This window comes from Mastigoproctus giganteus, chromosome 13 (assembly GCF_048544385.1).
Source record: "Mastigoproctus giganteus isolate SK-2022 chromosome 13, ASM4854438v1, whole genome shotgun sequence".
In the NCBI taxonomy this organism is placed as follows: Eukaryota; Metazoa; Arthropoda; class Arachnida; order Uropygi; family Thelyphonidae; genus Mastigoproctus; species Mastigoproctus giganteus.
In genome coordinates this window covers 120,343,989-120,365,870 of record NC_143587.1, presented here as the reverse complement: position 1 = coordinate 120,365,870, position 21,882 = coordinate 120,343,989, and the positions used below count along the sequence as shown (strand labels likewise).

General features: G+C 37.4%; 1 protein-coding gene across 3 annotated transcripts in view; it reads right to left on the bottom strand.

Moving 5' to 3' along the window:
* Hyccin (PI4KA lipid kinase complex subunit hyccin) overlaps positions 1-21,882 on the bottom strand; it is a 419,644-nt gene that overhangs the window by 53,333 nt on the left and 344,429 nt on the right. For all 3 annotated transcript variants that reach the window (XM_090388084.1, XM_090388086.1, XM_090388085.1), the window contains exons 10-11: positions 14,953-15,040; positions 7,459-7,618 (exon numbers count right to left, since the gene is read on the bottom strand). In XM_090388084.1, the coding sequence (XP_090244210.1) occupies positions 7,459-7,618; positions 14,953-15,040 (248 nt within the window). The remainder of the gene's footprint in view (positions 1-7,458; positions 7,619-14,952; positions 15,041-21,882) is intronic.

The following is a 21,882-nucleotide window of genomic DNA, read 5'->3' as shown; positions in this document are numbered from 1 at the left end:
GAGAAAGTAAAGTTGCAAAGAGAGGAAGTCAAAGAGCTCCAAGTGATTAGTGGAGTTGGGAGAATGGTAGAGACAACAGATGAATTTGACACAATGAGGTACAGAGATTTTAAGCCAGAGAAGATCAAAGAGAGGAGATTCCAAATTGCCAAGTCTGACAGGGAATATCAGAATGGACATATGCACAAGTACCACCTTTGAGGCGAAAGGAATCATACAGCGAATAATTTGGGCATCTGAGATGAGCAGTAGTTGAATCAACCGATAACTGAGATTCTGTCAGAAAAAGTACATGGGGTTTGGCAGACTGCAAGTGGAAATGGACATCGTTGAGATTAGAATTGAGACCACGTATATTTGTTAAATGAATTAGTAAGTGCTTGGGAGGTTTAGATCTTTTCGCAGATAAGCTTGCTCTTATTAGTTTGACAATCCATGGTGTATTCAGTAGTAAGAAAAAGTGGGTGGGACGTGCTGTATGTAGTAATGAAATTTTTGGATATGGCGTACATGTGGTAAAAATATACCCAGATCCTTGACATAACGTGGCCTCGACAATGTTCCCCGCATACACACTACTCGGACTCCCTCCAGTCACTATCTGGCAGAGTAGAGGTAGCAAGATTATACTCTAGCTGATCCGGAAGCCTCCTAGAGAGTTACAATAGGTTCGGTCCGGTGTACTAACTAGCGGCCGGCTTGGGAACATCGTTTTAGAGCTGTACCCTCGAATGTAAGGAATATTGGATCTCGCCACGACGTTCATCATAACCTCAAAAGTCATCAATCATACTGCATGATGGAAGAGACAGGGAAGGGTTGACCGGAACTTGTTAGAGTTCGATCAAGTTCTGGCCTCCAATTCCTTACAGATTTCCTCATGTGTGTGAATGTAGATGTAAAATACCCATTCAGTTTGTCAGCTACTTCAGCAGGACAATCAACAGTTGAACCATTGATATCAAGTGGACCAATCTGATTCATCCCTTTCCTTTTAGAGTTTACATAAGTAAAGCAGTCTTTTTTCTTTGCATCTTTTGCAAAAGATTTCTTGTAATCAGCCTTTGCTTGCCTAATGTCCTTTGTGACTTGTTTACAGACTAGTTTATATCTACTATAGGCTTCTGTGTTGCCTGATAATTTATATGCATCCCATGCATTTTTCTTCTCTGGCACGATTCTCATTAATTCATCTGACATCCATTTAAGCCTGAACCCTGAACAGTTATTTCTCAGCTGGTATAAAAAGCCTAGTAGCTTCCAACATTAATTCCTTGAATGCTTCCCCTTTAGAATCTGCTGTTGGTTACATTATCAGTTGTCCCACTGTACTGAATTGAAAAAAAAAAAAAAAAAAAAAAAAACTGTCTGAGAATGCCATAGTCACTTTTACAAAAACTCTTCCCTTTACCCTTGATGTTAATTATATCTTTTAAGTAAATCTTACATCAGCACACTGTGATCCCTGTCATCTAGTGGTTCCTTTATCTGCAAATTCTTAATGCATGATTAATCACTTCTGATAATCAGATCAAGGGTAACACTCCCTCTGGTTGCCTGTCAAACATGCTGTTGTAGAAAACAATCATCCAATAAATCCACAAAAGTCTGGCCAGTGTGCGAGTGACCAATCCACAAGTTTCAGTCAATATCAGGAAAGTTAAAATCCCCCATAAGTCATTCTGATTTACTGGGCCACTATTTCTCTGTACAGTTGCTTGTTGTACTCAGAATCATTAGGCCTATCACACGCACGCACACTTGCTTTCCCACTGCTACTTTCACACCACCAAACTGACAACATTGCACTAGCCACACATGTCAACTGGATGCACTGCCTGAGATTTTGTTTCATAACTAACAGTATAATCCCTACTCCATTCCCATCCTGTTTCCTTGCCATATACACATGGTACTCCCCAAATTCAAATTCTGCATTGCTTATATCTGTGTGAAACCTCAGCTCTGATATAATATACCAACAATATCTGCCTTTGATGTCTTGACCAGCACTTCAATCAAATTTATTTACTATACTCCTAGCATTGGTGTACATGCAAGGATAAATGCACCTGTTCTTGCTCTTAATTACAAAACACAACCCATGTATTTACTTGTTCCATAATGACTCCCAGCAGTTCTTAAAATCGCCAGTACCTTGCTTTCCAGGCTGCTGCTTATTCCAACAGAAGCAGGGCAAGAATCACTTTCACCTCTGCCTGTGGCTATCATTAATCTGTGTACCACCCTAGCCCCAGTTTTCTGACCCACCTAACACTGGCTCGATAGCATTAGCAAATATTCTTGCACCTTTTCTATCTAAGTGTATCCTATCCCTGTAGCTTATAACATACTATAAGTTCCATTATCATTCATGTTTCAGGTAACCATGAAAAAAAAAAAAAAAAAAATTGATACAGTTTTTAAATTTGCAGAAACAGGAAGAACTCCAATTGCAATATATTATTAAAATAAATCTAAAAGAAAAATAACCCAATGAAAGGAAATACATAAACGATGAAATTACATAAAAATAAAGTAAATATAATGTGTTATATATTATAAGCAATACACTACTTTCCAAAAAGTATCTTGATACCGTTTGTTTTCATAATCTGTTGGACCTTCCACATAAATGAGTGTATCAGGCTGATAAATAAGGAAGGTGTTAAACAGCAAAAAAAAAAAAAAAACAACTTTATCAGGGCACATATGATCTGAGTTGCTAATGTGCCTAAATCCTACAACAACTGCCTGATTTCAAGAGGGATGTTATTGTCAGATGCTGCATTGCTAACAGTCTACATCACCCAAAGTTGACAGAGGGTCCTGTTATCATAAAATGGATGCATGACAATAACACCACTGCCTGCTTGCAATGCTCAGCTGTATCAGCTGTATCTTATAGTACAGAAGCTCAATCTACATCCAGAGGGTACTCAGAAGGGTTGTACAACCATCTTCTGAGATGCTTCTGAAAAGCATCAACTAGGAGATTAAGGTACACAGGTTGAGATCTACATGAACACGTTGCATATGCAGCACATCAGTCTGTTTTTGTAGGAAAGCAGTGACAAGCCAGAAGTCACCAACCACAATCAGCTTTCTCACCTCATGTGGTGCAACAAACACTGTAATTGGTCCCTAGAACAGTGGAAATCAGTTCTGTGGAATAGTCAATCTCGCTAAACCCTATTCTGATCAGATGAGCAAGTATGCAAGGAGCAGAGGATGTCTGGAGAATACATTTGTGGTGCATGGTACTAACAATGAAGTTTGCAGAAGTTGGAGTTATGGCATGGGGCTGTATCTTATAGTACAGCCATTTGTGGTTGGTAGTTCAGGGAACCATGAATGCCAATGATTAACAATTTGGAAAATTCCACGCTCCCTATGATGTAGCAGTGCCTTGGTATTGACCCGTGTTTGTTTCAATAGGGTAATGGGCTAGCAGAGAGTCCTGATTTGAACCATATGGAGCATCTATTGGATGAACAGGAATATCTGGCAAGGACCAGGCCAATATATCCTGCATTGGTTGCTCAATTGGTCATTGTTCTAAATTCTTCTTTTACCTCCTAAGGCCAGCCCCCATTGTCAATTCTAACACCACCAAAATCCCATAGCATTTCAGTCTCAACTGGGGGGGGGGGTTCTCCTCATACAAGAAGACTCCCCAATGCAGGATGAAAAAAGACCAAACCACTGCACCTCAGCTACACCAACTGAGCAGAATCACAAGATTAGAATGGGCAGCACACTCCAGTGTTGTCATTAACTCCAGGAGTGAGGCAAGGTGGGCATCTAAATTTGCCTCTGTGGCTCCACTCCACCTTCCTCCATTCTGTGGCATCAAACTCCACACTACTATCAATGTGCAGGGCCTACCTGATAAGGTCATCCATCTTCGGCAGTGCAACCTATACTAGCCATTGTAATTTAGGTTAGCAGTAGGCTTCCACACACACCAATCTGCTTAAGAAGATCATGTGATCTTAACAACAGCCTTTGATGAGACTAACACTCGGGAGTGTCAGATGCTCTGCCACTCCATGTACTTTAGCAGTTTCAGTCAGTCAGCCTTCCCTTAGATTTCTATAAGTAAGAATTTTTTGTATATTTTAATTCCTGGACACAACTCCAGTAGTATGCATAAGGTTCTGCAACACCTTTCTTCCAAGCCTTAGAAAATGTATAATCTAGCTTGTTTTTTTACCTATTGTTTGAATGCTGCCAATGACAAATTCCCTTCCCCATCCCTAGCAGTTCAGTTACAAGCTATGGATTTAAAATTGAAGCTTAAGAATATTGGCTTTATATTTTTTGAGGAAAAATCCTTTGTATGTTAGAAATATATATCCCCTTTAACTTCTGTTGAAAAAAAATGTTTTGGGCTCAGGTCAATGATTTCAAGTTAATTAGTTGCAGCAAAATGCCATCAGCATATTGTTTATGCCTAACCCCCATTGGGTTGATTTTGAATGTTGTCTTTGGATCAGGAAAACTTTACAGATACTTTAAGTATCTGTAAAAGTGCAGATGATCTCAGTGAGGGCCTTCTAAAATTTCCTTGCTGTCTTCCTGCTATTAGACACCCAGAAATACAAGGCTGCCATTTAGCAGTGCTGGTGGATTTGTAAAAAATGAAATTATCTTATTTGTCAAGTTTGGCAGTGATTAGAAATAGATTCTCATGCTGAATCCATTATGTTCTGGCCAGCCCATTCTCCAAATATTGATGAAACCAGATTGCCTTCCAATTGGAAATCTTCCATACTGGAATGATTTTGTCAGCACATTCCTCTGCCCAAGCCACTCCCGGAACTGACGACAGTTGTGTTACTGCAAATAGTGCAATTTTGTTTGAACATCTTATGACTGTATGCCACATGTTGGAACAGCGATTCAAGCTCATAGTAGTCCAACAAGCTATTAACTTGGCAGGCAGAGTACATAAATGAAAGTATGTTTCAGAAGTTCAGCCATTTCATTTCAAGAAGGAAAATTTGGATTTACACCAAATTTTCAGTTTAAGTTCTTGTGGCTCTTGGAAAGGTTTTAGGCATTTCTTTATTTCAATTTATAGCTTCAACAGAAACCTATATATTAAAGTAGGTTTCAAATGTTTGAGTTAGTATTACTCCAAAAGGAGAACTATTAATTGTCAATTCTTTTTACAAAAGGAAATGGACTGACAACAGATTTTCAATTTTTACCATACATTGGGAAGGTTTTAGGTCCAATTCTGATCCTTTAAGTTTTCAGGAACTATTTATAATATTCCTAGGGGTCTTTCTATCAAATATGTTGATAGGTTAACCCATATCTCCTGCGCAACCACCTTCTACTCTTCCCCTAAGTATACAAATTTCACTTCAAGGTTATCTACATGAATGCCACGAAGTGAATTTTTTTGGTAAACACTTCTTCAGTGCAGTAAATTAGTTTTTAACTTGTGTGGTACATCATACAATCAGAGCACCTGGAACAATGCATTAGCACAGGCATTTGATGCAAGAAAGCAAGCTTATGCAGCATCAGCCAAAAAAAAAAAAAAAACCACTTCCACTTCACCCCTCTGTTCGTTCAAAATACCTGTCCAGCTGAGCCTTAAACTTACTTAGGCTATCAACCTCCACGACAAAGGATGGAAGTCTGTTCCACCAACCAACCACCCGCTGGCTAAAGGCAAATTTCCGCACGTCTATCCTACATCAGTCTTTCCTCAATTTGAATTTATGCCCTCTCAGGTGATTATTCTGAGCTAGAGGAAGAATCCCATCAGCATTGAGCATGCTCAAACCATTCAAGGCTTTATACACCTCTATCAGATCACCTCGCTGGTGCCTAGTCTCCAGACACTGTAATTTGCAAAACTTAAGCCTTTCTTCGTAAGAGCACCCCTTTGTTCCATTCACTAATCTTGTTGCCCTTCTCTGTACTCGTTCCAGCAGCTCTACATCCTTCTTGAAATGAGGCCTCCAGACCTGTATACAGTACTCTAGGTGTGGCCTGACCATTGCCTTATACAAGGGAATAATCACCTCCTTATCCCTGCTGGAAAAATTCCTGTATATCATTGACAATACTCCATGAGTTACTCTTGCAGCCCGTCTGCACTGCTCAGAGAACTTCATATCCGCCTGCACAACCACCCCCAAGTCCCTTTCATTCTCTACCACTGTCAGTATAGTACCACAGAGTTGATACGTTGCTCTGGGGTTGCTGTTTCCCATGTGTAGTACTTTACATTTGTCAATGTTAAACTTCATTTGCCACCTCTCAGCCCATCTGCTCAACCTTTCCAGATCCTGTTGCAGCAGCATAGTGTCAGTAGTGTCCTTGACAACCCTACCAACCTTTGTATCGTCTGCAAACTTGGACATTAAGCCCGATATACCATCATCAATATCATTTATAAATACAGAAAACAATAATGGACCCAACACTGAGCCCTGAGGGACTCCACTAATAACATCAGTCCACGATGAGCAGTGTCCATTGATTAATGCAATGTACACATTACTTAACTTGTTCATTAAGTTTTTAAGTATGCAATCATAAAACAGCAGAATAAAAATAATGTCAATCTTATTAAAAATTGAATTTTTTCCACTAATTAAGGGATTGTCTAAGAATGGTCTGTAAAATGAGTTCCACTGGCCCCCTGGCCAACCACAGAATTTTAGTGTGGGCAAAAACTGAATGCGTTCTTCTTAATATTAAGTAAGAAAATAAATACTTAATATCTAATTTAAAAATAATGTTGTGGCCTACTATATCTTTGAACGACTCCAAAATGGCCCATTCAACAAGACATAGGGTGCCAGTCCATATAGTTTCTATAGTATGTCTGTAATAAATGTCTGTTCATAGGTTGGTTTCTATGCTGGGCAGGCTGAAAAATCCAGAATAATTCATTTAGGAATGGGAAGCTACCTCAACCAAAGATTGACTTAAGTACAGCCTATATTTAAGTGGCCTTTAGAACTTTCTCCTGTCTCCAACAGTATATGAACTCAGACCTCCACACAACTGGCAAATGCACTATATGCAGTCACAGAGAACAAAATATACTTTTGGAATTAATAACAAAATTTATTTGATTAATTAGCCTTTGGAAAAAAAATCATCAAGCAACTAATGAATTTTTCCAAGTTATATGCTTCAAATTAATTTCCATATTCTTATGTGTTTTTTCCCTTAATATGTAATTTTCCAAATTAAGTAAAAAATTAAATTTTTTTTTTTTTAGTACTCAGTGCTGTTAATTACTAGTGGCTCCAGCAAATTTTATAACTGGAATGCCAGATTTACTACTGAAAGTGACGGTAAGTACATTTAAACATTATGTTTAATTTTATATATATATATATATATATAAAAAAAAAAAAAAAAGTTCTTTCAGTATTTATCCTTAACATAAATATGTAATTTTATTTTAACACAATTTCTTACCTGGAAGTTTCTTTGTACGGAAGGAAGCATTAGTGATGATTGCTTTAGAAACTGTTGTAGTGGTGGTAGTTGGTGATAAAGCTACACTAATGCCCATTGGCCCATCATTAGGTTGTCCTGATGGGTTTACTTTCAGAGAATTCCGAATACCATTTGTAACCTATTTAAAACACAGAAAACACATAAAAGCACAGCTAACTATTATAATCACCCATCATTTCAGAATTATTACAATGTTTCATTATGAGCATGTAGAAGATAGTAATGTATTAAACTTGACTGGGCTAAAACAAGTATCAGAACAATATTCATGTACAAATATATTTGTAATGAATATATTATTTTACCTCAAGCTTCATTTAACTCTTAAATATAAAAATTCTTCATTTACAAAAGGCTTAATTATTATTATTATTAGCCATATGGTACAAGGAAGCCTGAAGCTTATGCTGCACCAGCCAAAAAAAAATTTGAGTTACCCTAAGAGAGAAAGAAAAGCAGAGGGGAATCACCACAAAAGAGAAGAATGATGATATGCAGCTCAGGATGGGAAGGCATTACTTAAGAGACAAACATTTTTTTTAAATCACCATATGGAAGTGTGTACAAACTAATGGGTCAAATTCCTAGTTATAAGGTTTTTTGATATTTTGTAACTGCAGTAGAAAAATGGGAAAATTTTTAATAAGGAACTAAAGCATACTTCATCTACCTGGGTTGGGGGGGACAGCTTTTATTAATATGAAATTTTGGGCTTGCTACCTTCTTCTGATGCTAACAGGTTAAAAGAAAGTATTTTTAATTAAATTATTGTAAAATATTATATATATTAAATGGCTACAGGAATTAATACAATAGAGTGGATTATTAATAGAACAGGTTTCATCATGAATATAACACAAGAAATTATTTAATAGAGCTTGAAATCATTGACCTGGGCCCAATCTTTCTTTCTTTTTTTTTTTTTTTTTTTTTTTTAACTGAATTTAAAGAGGATATACTGTATATTTCCAATGTACAGAGGATTTTTCTTCTAAAAATATAATTCCAGCATTCTTAGAGCTTCAACCTGAAGCATAAGAATGCTGGCAGATTCATTAATTAGAATGCTTCAGATTCATTTTAGGAATGAGGAAGAGAATTTTTCATTGGCAGCATGTAAAGCATGTACAGTAAGTAAACAAACAAGCTAGATTATACATGACTTTCTGTAGCTTGGAAGAAAGACATTGCAGAACCTTAAGTACTACTGGAGTTAAGTGTCCAGGAATTAAAATATACAAAAAATTTTTACCTATAGAAATCTAAGGGAAGGCTGACTGGCTGAAACAGCTAAAGTACATGGAGTGGCAGAGCATCTGACACTCCCAAGTGTTAGTCTCATCAAAGGCTGTTGTTAGGATCACATGATCTTCTTAAGCAGATTGGTGTATGTGTGTGGAAGCCTAATGCTAACCTAAATTACTATGGCTAGTATAGGTTGCACTGCTGAAGATGGATGACCTTATGAGGTGGGTCCTGCACATTGATAGTAGGTGGAGTTTGATGCCACAGAGTGGAGGAAGATGGAGTGGAGCCACACAGGCAAATTTAGATACTTGCCCTGCCACACTCCTGGAGTTTGTGACAACACTGGAGTGTGCTGCCCATTCTAATCTTGTGATTCTGCTCAGTCAGTGTGGCTGAGGTGCAATGGTTTGGTATTCTTTCATCCTGAACTGGAGGTCTTCTTGTGTAAGCTCCTCCATCCCCTAGCTGAACAACTAAGAGGAATTTAGAACAATCACCAACTGAGTACCCAATATGGGATATATTTGTCTGGTCCTTACCAGATATTCCTGTTCATCCCATAGGTGCACCATATGGTTCAAATCAGGACTCTGATAGCCCATTATTCTATTGAAACAAATATGGATCTATATCAAAGAACTGCTACATCATAGGGAGCATAGAATTGACCAAATTATTATGCCAGGGATTGGCATTCATGGTTTCCTGAACAATCAACCACAAATGGCCATACCACGAAAAAAAAGCCCCATGCCATAACTCCAAACTTCTACAAATTGCATTGTTAATATCATGCACCACAGAAACAGACATTCTCCAGGCAACATGCTCATCTGATCAGAATAGAGTTCAGTGAGAGAGACAATTCCACAGAACTAATTTCCATTGTTCTAGGGACCAATTACAGTGTTTATTGCACCACATGAAGTGGGAAAGCTAATTGTGGTTCATGACATCTGGCTTATGTGTCACTGCTTTCCTACAAAAACAAAGCAGAGGCTGATGAGCTGCATATGCAATGTGTTCATGCAGAACTCAACTGTGTTGAGGCTGTAAACTCCTGTTTGATGATTTTCAGGAACATCTGAGAAGATGGCTGTACAACCCTCCTGAGTACCATCTGGTCATATCAATTAAGCTTCTGTGGTTCTTCTGTGCATTGCAAGCTGGCAGTAGTACTACTATCATGCATCCATTTTATGATAACAGGACCCATAGTCAAATTTGGGTGATGTAGGTTGTTAGCAATGCAGCAGCACCTGACAATAACATCCCTCTTGAAATCAGGTAGTTTTTTGTAGGGTTTAGGCACATTTGTAACAAAGATCATACATGCCCCAATGAAAACAATTTGTGTTGCTATTAACACCTTCCTTATATATATCCAGTTCACTGGTCCTGAGTCCAAGGAAGCTCTCATTATTATGGCTAAGGGTTTGCTTACTTTCTTTGCTGCCTCGTTTAATATAACTGAGGTGGATGGAATCTATTCAGTTATATTAAAGGAGGCAGCAAAGGAAGTAAGCAAACCCTTAGCCATAATTATGAGAGCTTCCTTGGACTTAGGGGAGGTACCTATGGACTGGAAATGTACAAATGTGACCCCAATCCACAAAGGAGGTAAAGGGAGACAGAGGTAATTACAGACCTGTTAGTTTAACTTCTGTTCTAGGGAAATTAATGGAGGCACTGGTTAAAGAAACATTGCAGGATCATCTAGATAGCACTTCAGTTATAGCTTGGACACAGCATGGGTATGTTAAGGGGAAGTCTTGTCTGACCAATTTGATTGGATACTATGATGTAGTCACAAAGGAACTGGATGCAAAGAATAATTTTGATATCATATATTTGGATCTAAGAAAGGCTTTTGATACTGTTACACATGGAAAACTGCTGCACAAACTGGAGCAGTGTGGCATTGGAGGCAAACTGCTGCTATGGATAAAGGGATGGTTGAGTGGGAGAAGACAGAGTGGTAATCAATGGACACTGCTCTTCGTGGACAAATGTTATTAGTGGAGTGCCCCAGGGCTCAGTGCTGGGTCCATTGTTATTTTCTGTATTCATTAATGATATTGATGATGGTACATCAGGTTTAATGTCCAAGTTTGCAGACAATACGAAGGTTAGCAGGGTTGTTAAGGACACTTATGACAGTACGCTGCTGCAGCAAGATCTAGAAAAGTTCGAGCAGATGGGCTGAGAGGTGGCAAATGAAGTTTAACATTGCCAAATGTAAAGTACTGCATATGGGAAGCAGTAACCCCAGAGTAACGTATCAAATGTGTGGTACTACACTGACAGTGGTAGAGAGTGAAAAGGACTGGGGATAGTTGTGAAGGCAGATATGAAGTTTTCTGAGCAGTGCAGATGGTCTGCAAGAGTAGCTCTTGATGTCTTGTCAATGATATACAGAAATTTTTCTAGGAGGGATAAGGAGGTGATTATCCCCTTGTATGGGTGAATGAGAAGGGGGAGGGTTTTTTTTTTTTTTTGGCTGATGCTATATAAGTTTGCTTTCTTGCATCATGTGCCCTTGCCAATGCTAATATCAGCCTGATACATAAGTTTATCTGGAAATGTACAATGGATTATGAAAGCAGAGGGCATAAAGATACTTTTTGGGAAGTAGTGTATTGCTTATAATATATAGATCACTGTATTTACTTAATTTTTATGTAATTTCATCATTTATGTATTTCCTTTCATTGGGTTATTTTTCTTTTAGATTTATTTTAGTAATATATCCATTCATCGCAATTGGAGTTCTTTGTTTTCTGAAAATTCAAAAACTGAATTTCCAGAAAACACCACAATTTTTTTTTTTGTGGTGACCCAAAACATGAATGGTAATAGAACTTATAGTACACTAGTATCATGTGTAGGTTGAAAGATGGAAGATACAGAAGACTGATGTGGTACTCAAATTTCTAATTATAATTTTCAAGAAATACAAGAAGGAAGCAGTTCCAAATAACAGAAGTGAAGGGAGAAATCAGAAGAAGGTTGAAAGTGGAACAGAAACAACTGAAGGATGAAAGTGGAATTTAAATTACTGAACCTAAAAGTAAATGACAACTGCGGCTGAAGGGGATGTCTCCAAATTATATTAAGAGAAGTAATGAAGGAGGTAAACAAACCTTTAGTGACAATTATGAGAGCATCCTTGGGCTCAGGGTCAGGTCCCTATGGATTGGAGATAAATATCTCCTCACTCACAAATGGGCAATGAAGGGTGAAGTGAATAACTACAGACTTGTCATCTTGACCCCTGTTCAAGGGAAAATAATGGAGACAGTGGTTAAAGAAGTACTGCAGCATCATGTAGACAGGAATACAAGTTATACAGAATCAGAGCATGGACCACTAAGGGTCAATTGTGTCTTCACTCTGACTGGATACTATGACACAGTAACAAAGAAACTTGATGCAAAAAATTGACATCATATACTTCAATTTCAGAAAGCTTTTGATACTATTCCACATGAGACTAATGAACGTAGAGCAATGCGGCATTAGAGGGCAAGCTTTGGCTGAAGGCAACTTTGGAAAAAAGTATAATAGAGTGGGAAAAGACAGAGTGGTTATCAATGAGCACTGGTATTCTTGGACTAATGCCATTAGTGCAGTCTTTCAGGGTTCAGTGCTGGGCCCACTGTTATTTTTCAACATTTATAAATGATACTGATGAACACGAATCAGGCTTAATGTCTAAGTTTGCAGATACAAAGGCTGACAGGTTGGCTAATGACAGTAATCAGGGTATGATACTAGAATAAAATCTAGAAAAATTAGGCAGAGCTGAGAAGTGGCAAATGAAGTTTAATGTTGACAAATGCAAAGTACTACATATAGGTATTCAGCAGTAATCCCAGCATAACATACCAAATGTATGTTACCACATTGAAGATAGTAGAGTACAGAAAAGGCCAGGGAGTAAATCTGGTCAGACATGAAGTTCTCTAAGCGGTACAGACAGGCTTCCAGGATGCTCATGTAGTTTTGTCAATGATATACATGAATTTTGACAGCAGTGATAAGGAGGTAATTATTCCACTGTATAAGGCCATACTGGTAAGGTCATACCTCGAGTACTGCATACAGACCTAGATGCCTCATTTTTGTAAGGATACAGATCTGTTGGAAATGGAGCAAAAAATAGAAAATGGGTACTCTTACTAAAAATGGCTTCGGTTCTGTAAATTGCAGCATCTGGAAACTAGTCCCCTGCGTGGAGATGTGACTGAGTGATTAAGGCTTTGGATGGTTTGAGTAAGTTAGATGCTAATGGAATCGAATCTTTACTCTTGCTCAGACAACACATGGGGACATAAATTGAGTAAGGACAGATGTGTGGAAATTTGCCTTCAGCCAAAGGGTGGTTAATTGTTGGAACAAACTTTCATCTGGCACTGTGGACGTGGTTAGTTTGAATGAATTAATGAGGAACTGGACAAATTATTACAGGGGATGAACAGATGATGTAGGAAGTGTTGTTTATGTTTTGTATTTTTATTTATTTCCTTTTTATTTTTTGGCCAACATAAATTGCATGAATGGCTCTGCACTTCAGCGAATTACCTAAAATCAGAATTTGGAAAAACTGGGATGCATGAATGAACACAGATTAATTAAGAAAACACATAGCTTTTACAAAATTTAAAAACTAACCTTTATATTTGATGATCTGTGATAGAGATCGACTAGATGTCAACTTAAAATTATATCACAATCTTAAAGGCACCATGAAACACTGAATCAAATTGCTAATTTAACTATGACATGTTTAATGCAAATGCACCATAACAACAGTTAAATTTTAAGAAAAACCAAAAGTTTGTACTTTAGATATCGTTATTTTAACATCTCATATTGTGAAATCCTTTACAAGTTGTCTTCCTCTTATACTTTGAATACATAACACTTCTCCATTAGAGAAGTCTGCTGTACTTATTCTCAGTTGAGTATCACCATGCAGATGGCACCATTTCAAAGCCATATAACCTTTGATGGGGGAAGTGTTACTCCCTCCTATACTTAGTTTTTTTTTTTTTTTTTGATTTGGTAGTTGTTGGCACATCGGCTTCTGTGGCCATATTGCACCTCCCAAGGTTTTTGCAGTACTTTGATCCAAGCCCGAGGCGGGAATCGAACCCGCGACCTTTGGGTTGCCGGGCAGGTACTTTACCCACTCGGCTAGCCCGGTCGGCTTCCTATACTTAGTGTTACTAAGTATAGGAGGAAGGAAACTTGAAGGATTTCACAATATGAGATGCTATAATGATGATGCCTAATGCACAAACTTTGGCTTGTTTAAAATTTCAACTATGTAGTAATGCATGCATGCTCTAAAATGCAATCAACTATACATGCTCTAAAATTTTATTAGTTGCTAATTTAATTAAGTTACATGTGTAATACCTACAGTGGGGGTGTTAAAAGCCTTTGTTAGGGGAAAGATAACTTGGGACACATTAGAAGTATGCATTTTCTACAGCTGGCTGAAAGTTGAAAACTCATACTTCAAAAATTAAGTCTTTCCAAATTAACTTTCCAAAAAACTTCAGAAGTTATCATTTGGAAACTGTATAGTATTTAACAAAAATTAATCTGTTTTGGGGCAAGCAGATATACAGCAACCTCATATACTATAACATGAAGACATTTCTGATTTCTCCTTTTCTAAAAATTCAGTGAAAAATGCATACTAAGCAATTGAGTCAACTGTACCTCTTGTTGTTTTTGTGAAGATATTAAAATTTTTTTTCAATTATTTGAGTTCTCAAACAATTGAGTTTACATAATGATATCATCACAGGAACTCTGTATAAACGTGCAGTGCATCGCAAAAAAAAAAAAAAAAAAAAAACCCACACTGGAATAGTTTTATAAAAGCAATGACATTCAGTCATATGGGTATCCTGAAAAAAAAAAAAAAAAAATCTCTGCAAGTTGTTTGTTATGATGGGGGGGGAGAAACTATTAATTGAAGAGAAGATAATTAGTGTCAATTATGCAAATATTTCAATTTCATAAATAAAGTGATTGTTAATTGAGAAAGTGGTGCATATCTAATACATCATTATAGTTCCCAGTCAACAAGTTGAAACTATTATGTTAAGCATTTGAAAAATATTTAAAACATAATTGCAGGAGAGAATTTTGCAGTAGAAGTGCTAAAACTTAAATAAAAGTTATTACCAGTAACACATCATTGGATATTTCCTGCATAGCTCGAAAGTGGATATCATCAAGAGCTTGGAGCCCTACTGACGACTGTCCATTAAACCTAAAATAAAATGAAATTTCACAGCATTATTAACTGATATATACACACAGCGCGCACGCACGCACACACACACCAATTTTAAAATGAAAAATGGATGCGAAAATAAAATTATATATGATCAGGCAAATATTTTTCAAGATCTAGTTGCCATTGCCAACATTTAATCACCAGCTAGGGAAAGGGCATACTAAAATGTCTTCTGAAACAGCAGTTATGTAGCATGCTCATGTCATGTCCCTCAACCTCAGGCTATGATACTGACTAGTTTGGTAATAATTAAATCCTGTGAAAATTAAATTCTTAAATTTTTTTTATGTGATTAATACATTACATTATTACCTTATTACCTATACATTACATTAATTATAAGTGATATATTAAGAATTACCAGTATACCGAAACAACACACATTTAAAAACCCAAAACATGATAAAATTACTACATCAGTGCCCAAGTTATATCCATAATGCATGCAAATGAAGCTCCATAAGATACGGCACCTCCATAGCCAGGTGGGAAGGAGCAGCAGTGCGTAGCACATGCTTCTTGATTAGACCGGGGTTCGAGCCCGTCACCACCAAATACTGGAGGATGGGGAAAGGTCAGGGAATGACCACCGCATATTCCAGGAGAAATATGGCCTTAGCTAATGCTTCTAAAAACCAAATAACAAACAAACAAACAAAAACAAACCATAAGATACAATATAATGTTTACACAAATGAACAGTTTTTGAATATTTATTTTTTCCTGATGAACTAAAAATGCAAAAGTTTGCTGTATCAATGTTAAGTAAGAAATCAAGGTACCTGTCTATTATCCTTCTATCAGTCTAAGTTAAGCAAGTGTAACTAACCAACCCTATAAATATAAACTGATTAGGTTATGTTAAACTTAACTGATGTTGGCAGGAGGATGACAGACAAGTACTGAAACCAATTACAAAATACTCTCCAGGTAATTTTTTGCACTATCCTTACAAAAGACAAAAGTTATATAGGATTGGTTTTGCTATTATTTGTCACTGTTACATCCTTTAAACATGTAAAAAAAAAGGCCTCACAGTCACTAGACCAACTGTAAAATATTAGTTGTCAAGTCAGATCAGTCACCGTAGCAACCTTGTTTGTTAAACCCCACACACAATACACTTGTGATACAACAGATGACAAAGTATAGAAATAAATTATTTTCCCATATTATTTCGCATGTCAAATTAGGTGCTGAATGTAGATTTCAAATATACTATACACTGCAGTAAGCTAAGAGTGAAATGTTTTACCCCAAAATATACAGATAATACTGAATGACATTTGACATTCAAATTTGTATGTTTTTATATGAGATAATTCTTAACTTAACTTCACATGGCAACTGATAAAAAAGAAAAAAGCAAGCTTACAGTAGCATCAGAAAAAAAAAAAAAAAAAATCAAAACAAAAAAACAACAACACTTCCCATTTCACCTGTCCATCCCTGCTAACATTTTATCTAGTGCTTTCTTGAATTTATTCAAATTACCCACCTCAACAACACCAAATGGGAGTTTGTTAAAAAAAAAAATCAACCATCTGTTGCCTGAAGGAAAGTTTCTGCACATTTACCCTGCAACCATTCTTCCTCAGTTTGAATTTATCCCTGAGCAAGAGGATGGATTCCATCAGCACTGAGCTTACTCAATCCATTAAAAGCTTTGAATGCCTCAATGACATCTTGTCACAGGTAACCAGTCTCTAGGCACTGCAGTTTGCAGAAGTGAAGCATTTTCATGTTAAGAGTAGCCTTTTGTTTCTCACATTAATCTCATTGCTCTTCTCTGCACATTCCAACAGATCCACATCCTTTCTAAAATGAGGGCTCCAGACCTGTAGGCAGGAATCAAAATGTTGTTTGACTAGGGTGTCTTAACAATGGGATAATCACCTCCTTATCCCTGCTGGCAAAATAACTGTATATCATTGACAAAACTCATGATGTGTCTTGGCAGCCCATCTGCACTGCTCAGAGAAATTCATATCTGACAGCACAATTACCTGCAGATCCTTTTCATTCTCCACTACCCTGATTATGGTGATACAGCAGGTACATTAATCTGGGATTACTGCACTTCATATGAAGTACCTTGCATTTGTCAATATTAAACTTCAATTGTCACTTCTCAACCACTTGACTAATCTGTCTAGCTCTTGTTGCAGTAGCATACCGTGATTACTGTAATTAACAACTATGCAAATTTAGACATTAAGCCTGATATGTTTTCATCAATATCATTAATAAATGTACCAGGGATTTCAAGGCAAACTGTGGGTCATCATGGAACAAGGGAATACATGGGCTCCCATTTGAATGTGAGAGAAAATGATTAGAATCAAAAGAGCAATGCAGCCCAATATGTCCTATTATTATTGTCTTAAATTAAAAGAGTAAACCTCATACCTTTTTAGTACGACAATCTCTCGACACTCAATCGCGGATGAATGTATTATTATATGAACTTAAATAAATCAAATTAAAAATAGCTACTAATTAAAATCATCACTCATTCAATTCTCATATCATACCAAGTGCACCGAGAGGAGTCATGGACAGTTGGCGGCCACCAAGCCCCACAAAAACCAACCAATATCGCATGCTACCATGAGAATTGAAAAACAATTGTTGCAAAAAAAAAAAAAAAAGTTAAAACCACGACACAAATATTCATCAATTCACAAACAACTTTAAAAAACCATTTACAACTTCTTTTAACTGACCAACTTATTTGGATTTTCCGTGTTCACAAGAAGTACAAAACCATACACGAATGATATCCCGTTATACAGGGTGTTTCAGTTAAACGTTTCAGAACTTCTAAGAGGGGTAGGGTACATCCTGACAACTCGAAATCATATAGCAATGTGGGGTCGGAAATGCTTTCCTGAAGCGGTATTGTACACAGAAGTCGTCGTGCGACGTCGTGCAGCACAGATTCGATTTTCGGTCAATGTATGGGCCGGTATTATGGGAGATCACCTCATCGGACCTCACCTGTTACCGTGTCGTCTAACCGGACCTATCTACTTGATCTTTCTGCAGCAAGTATTGCCACAACTTTTGAGAGATGAACAGATTTCTGCATCGACGCAACAGACAATGTGGTTCCAACACGATGGAGCCCCTGCCCATTATAGCGGAGATGTTCGTAACTACCTGGATGTCACATTTGGTCAACAGTGGATCGGACGTGGTGGTCCCGTGCGTTGGCCTGCTCGTTCACCCGACCTATCATGTCTTGATTTTTATTTCTGGGGTCATATGAAATCGCTAGTTTATGACACCCCTGTTGACAATGCTGAGGAGCTGGTTGCAAGAATCGCAGTAGCTGCCGAAGAAATTCGAAATTCGCCTGGAGTATTCCAGAATGTTCGGATGTCCATGCGTCGGAGATGTGAGGCGTGCATTGTAGCCCGTGGAAGAAACTTCGAACACTTACTTTAATCCATGTACCTTTTGCTTCTTTTCATGTATTATTAAAACGATTTCTCACTTACGGTCTCTTTTCTTTATGGTGCTTCTGTGTACAACACCGCTTCAGGAAAGCATTTCCGACCCCACATTGCTATATGATTTCGAGTTGTCAGGATGTACCCTACCCCTCTTAGAAGTTCTGAAACGTTTAACTGAAACACCCTGTATATAAAAAAAAATTATGAAAACCTGACAAGATTATTTATATAAACCAATGTATGAATTACTTTACATACATGTGCATTAGAGTCCACGAGTCGGAAATATAAAGTCTACAAATATTAATAGTCGGCATTTAATCTCATTTCTAATGTTTCAGCAATTAATAATTTAAAATATTCCTGCTGTGTATTAAGAAATTTCGATTCATTAAAAAGGAACATTATGTCCATCATTGATCGCATGAAGTGCAAGCTCTGAGGCACCTGTCCTACCTGCCCTAACCCATGCCGCAGTATCCTTATTGAAAGGAAATTTTGGGTCGATCCTATATAAGCAGAATTGCACCCACCACAAGGAATAATGTAAACAATGTTATGAGCTTCCATGGTAGAGACTACATGAATCGTTCTGTTTCAAGACAGCATGGAGTTTACTCATGGGTTGAGTAACAATCTAAAATTCAGCGTTCTTAAATCCATAAATTTTTAAAATTTTACTTTAACCAGGGTTACTGAAAATATAAATTTGAAAATTTATAGGAAGCTGAAGAATACTGGGAAATTTTTGCATTGTTCGAGCTATCATCCTTTCACATATAAAAGAGCATTATTTTTAATCAGTTTCACAATGCATATAAATATATGCTCCACACAGGATTCCTTGTTAGATAAGCTCATGGAACTAACAAAAAGATTTTTAAATAGGGATTATTCATTAGGTATCATTATGCAAATTAGCCAACAGGCAAAACATAAATTGGAGACAGGTACAACAAATGACAGAGTGGATCATAAACATTTTATTAAAGTTCCGCATATACAGCATTGGTATAGACAACTCTAACATTTTTAAGAACAATGAATTTAACATTGTTGCTCAACCCATGAGTAAACTCCATGCCATATTGAAATAGTGATTGGCGTAGCTCTCGCTTTTCACTTCTGCTGGTTGCATGGCCACCCAGTTTCATCTCGACCAGCTGGATCCATGTGATCAGAAAATGGAAGCCAGCTGGAGTTGTGAACATTGAAATCAACAAGGAAAATTACCTCACTGTTAGGAACGTCGGACTGGAGAAAATCAAGTTTCAAAGAGAGAAAGTGAAAGAGTTGCAGGTAATTAGTTGAGTTGGGAGAACAATAGAGGCAACAGATGAATTTTACAGAATGCGGTAGAGATTTTAAGTCAGAGAAGATTGAAAATAGGAGATTTCAAATTACTAAGTCCCTGACAAGGAATGTCAGCAAGTATGCACAAGTATCACCTTTGAAGCGAAAGGAATCATACAGTGAATAATTTGGACAATGGAGATGAGCAGTGGTTGAATCAACTGATAATTGGGATTCTATCAGATTAAATACATGGGGTATGGCAGACTGCAAGTGGAAATAGACATCATTGAGATTGGAAAGCAGACCACATATTTGGGAAATGAACAAGGAGGTGTTTGGGAAGTTTAGATCTTTTTTGGAGATAAGTTTGTTCTATTATTCGACAATTCATGGTATATTCAGAGAGAAAAAAAAAAAAAAAAAAGGTGGCGAGGATATTTTTGGATAGGGCATACATGTCATCAACTTTTGACATGTATGCCATCAACTTAAAAGATGATATCTGCTCTATAACGTCATCAACTTTTGCCCCTGTCAAAAGTTGATGACATTATAGGGCAGATATCATCTTTTAAGGGCACAAAAGGTGATATTGTTGAATACGTTGAAACTAATGACATTAAGAGTAAGAGATCTGCAGATTTACTCAACAAGTACAGGTCAATGTCGAAAAAAAGTTGCGAGTTAGGGTTGAATATGAAAGTGTCTGCAATTCTGCCCAGACACAATAGGAGTAAGTATATGAAGAGAGCCTTGTCAACCAATTTGGCCCTGGAGAGATTCTGCAAGGCTCACGGGGTAGAATTTTTGTCAGCCTGGTCTGTGCTTGTTGACAGGAGAGACTGCTTCTACAGATATGGGGTTCACTTAAATAGAAAGGGTGCAAGAATATTTGCTGGCGCCATCGAGGCAGTGTTAGGTGGGTCGGAAATCTGATAGCTTGGGGAATACACAGACTAAAAGGTTAACAGTGGCTGCAGGCAGAGGCAGAAGTGGTTCTTGGATCCATTAGAATGAGCAGCAGCCTAGAAAGCAAGGCAATGGAGATTATTTTCAGGACTGCTTAGAGTCATAGCGGAACAAATAAATACATGGGCGGTGTTAGGTTAACTAAGAGAAGAAACAGGTGCATGTATACTTGCATGTACACCAATGCTAGAAGTATAGTTAATAAATTTGATGAGCTTGAAGTGCTACTCAAGACATCAAAGGCAAATATTGTTGGGATATCAGAGACATGGTGTCACACAGACATAAGCAGTGCAGAATTGGAATTCGAGGAGTACAATGTGTACAGAAAGGATAGACAGGACAGGAAGGGAGGAGGAGTTATGCTGTTAGTTAAGAAACACAAAATGTAAGGAAGTGCATCCAAATGATGTTGGTGGACAATGAAACATTTAATGTGTGTTGTGTGACATAAGCACTGGGAAAAGAAAAATGAGGTGTGTGTTATAGGCCTAATGAATCTGATGAGTATAATGAGCAATTTTACAGAGAAATAGAGTGAGTCAGTAAATCAGAATGTCTTATAATGGGGGATTTTAACTTTTCAGATATTGACTGGAACTTGTGGATTGGTCACTCTCACACTAGCAAGACTTTTCTGGATTTATTGGATGACTTTTTTTCTACAGCAACATGTTCAATAGGCAATCAAAGGGAGTAATACTCTCGATTTGATTATCAGCAGTGATGATTCGTGCATTAAGAATTTGCAGATAAAGGAACTACTGGGTGAGAGTGATCACAATGTACTGATGTGGGAATTACTTAAAGAAGTAACTACCATCAAGGCTAAAGGGAAGGGGTTTTGCTTTTGTAAAGGTGACTACAGGGGTCTCAGACAATTTTTAAATTCTGTACAGTGGGATCAACTGATGAGGTTACCAACATTGAATTCTAAATGGGAAGTCTTCAGGGACTTAATTTTGAAGGCGGCTAAGCTTTTCATTCCAACTAAGAAATACTATTCAAAAAGTTTAGGCCTAAATGGATGTCAGATGAACTAATGAGGCTCATGGCAGAGAAGAAAAATGTATGGGATGCATGTAAAGTATC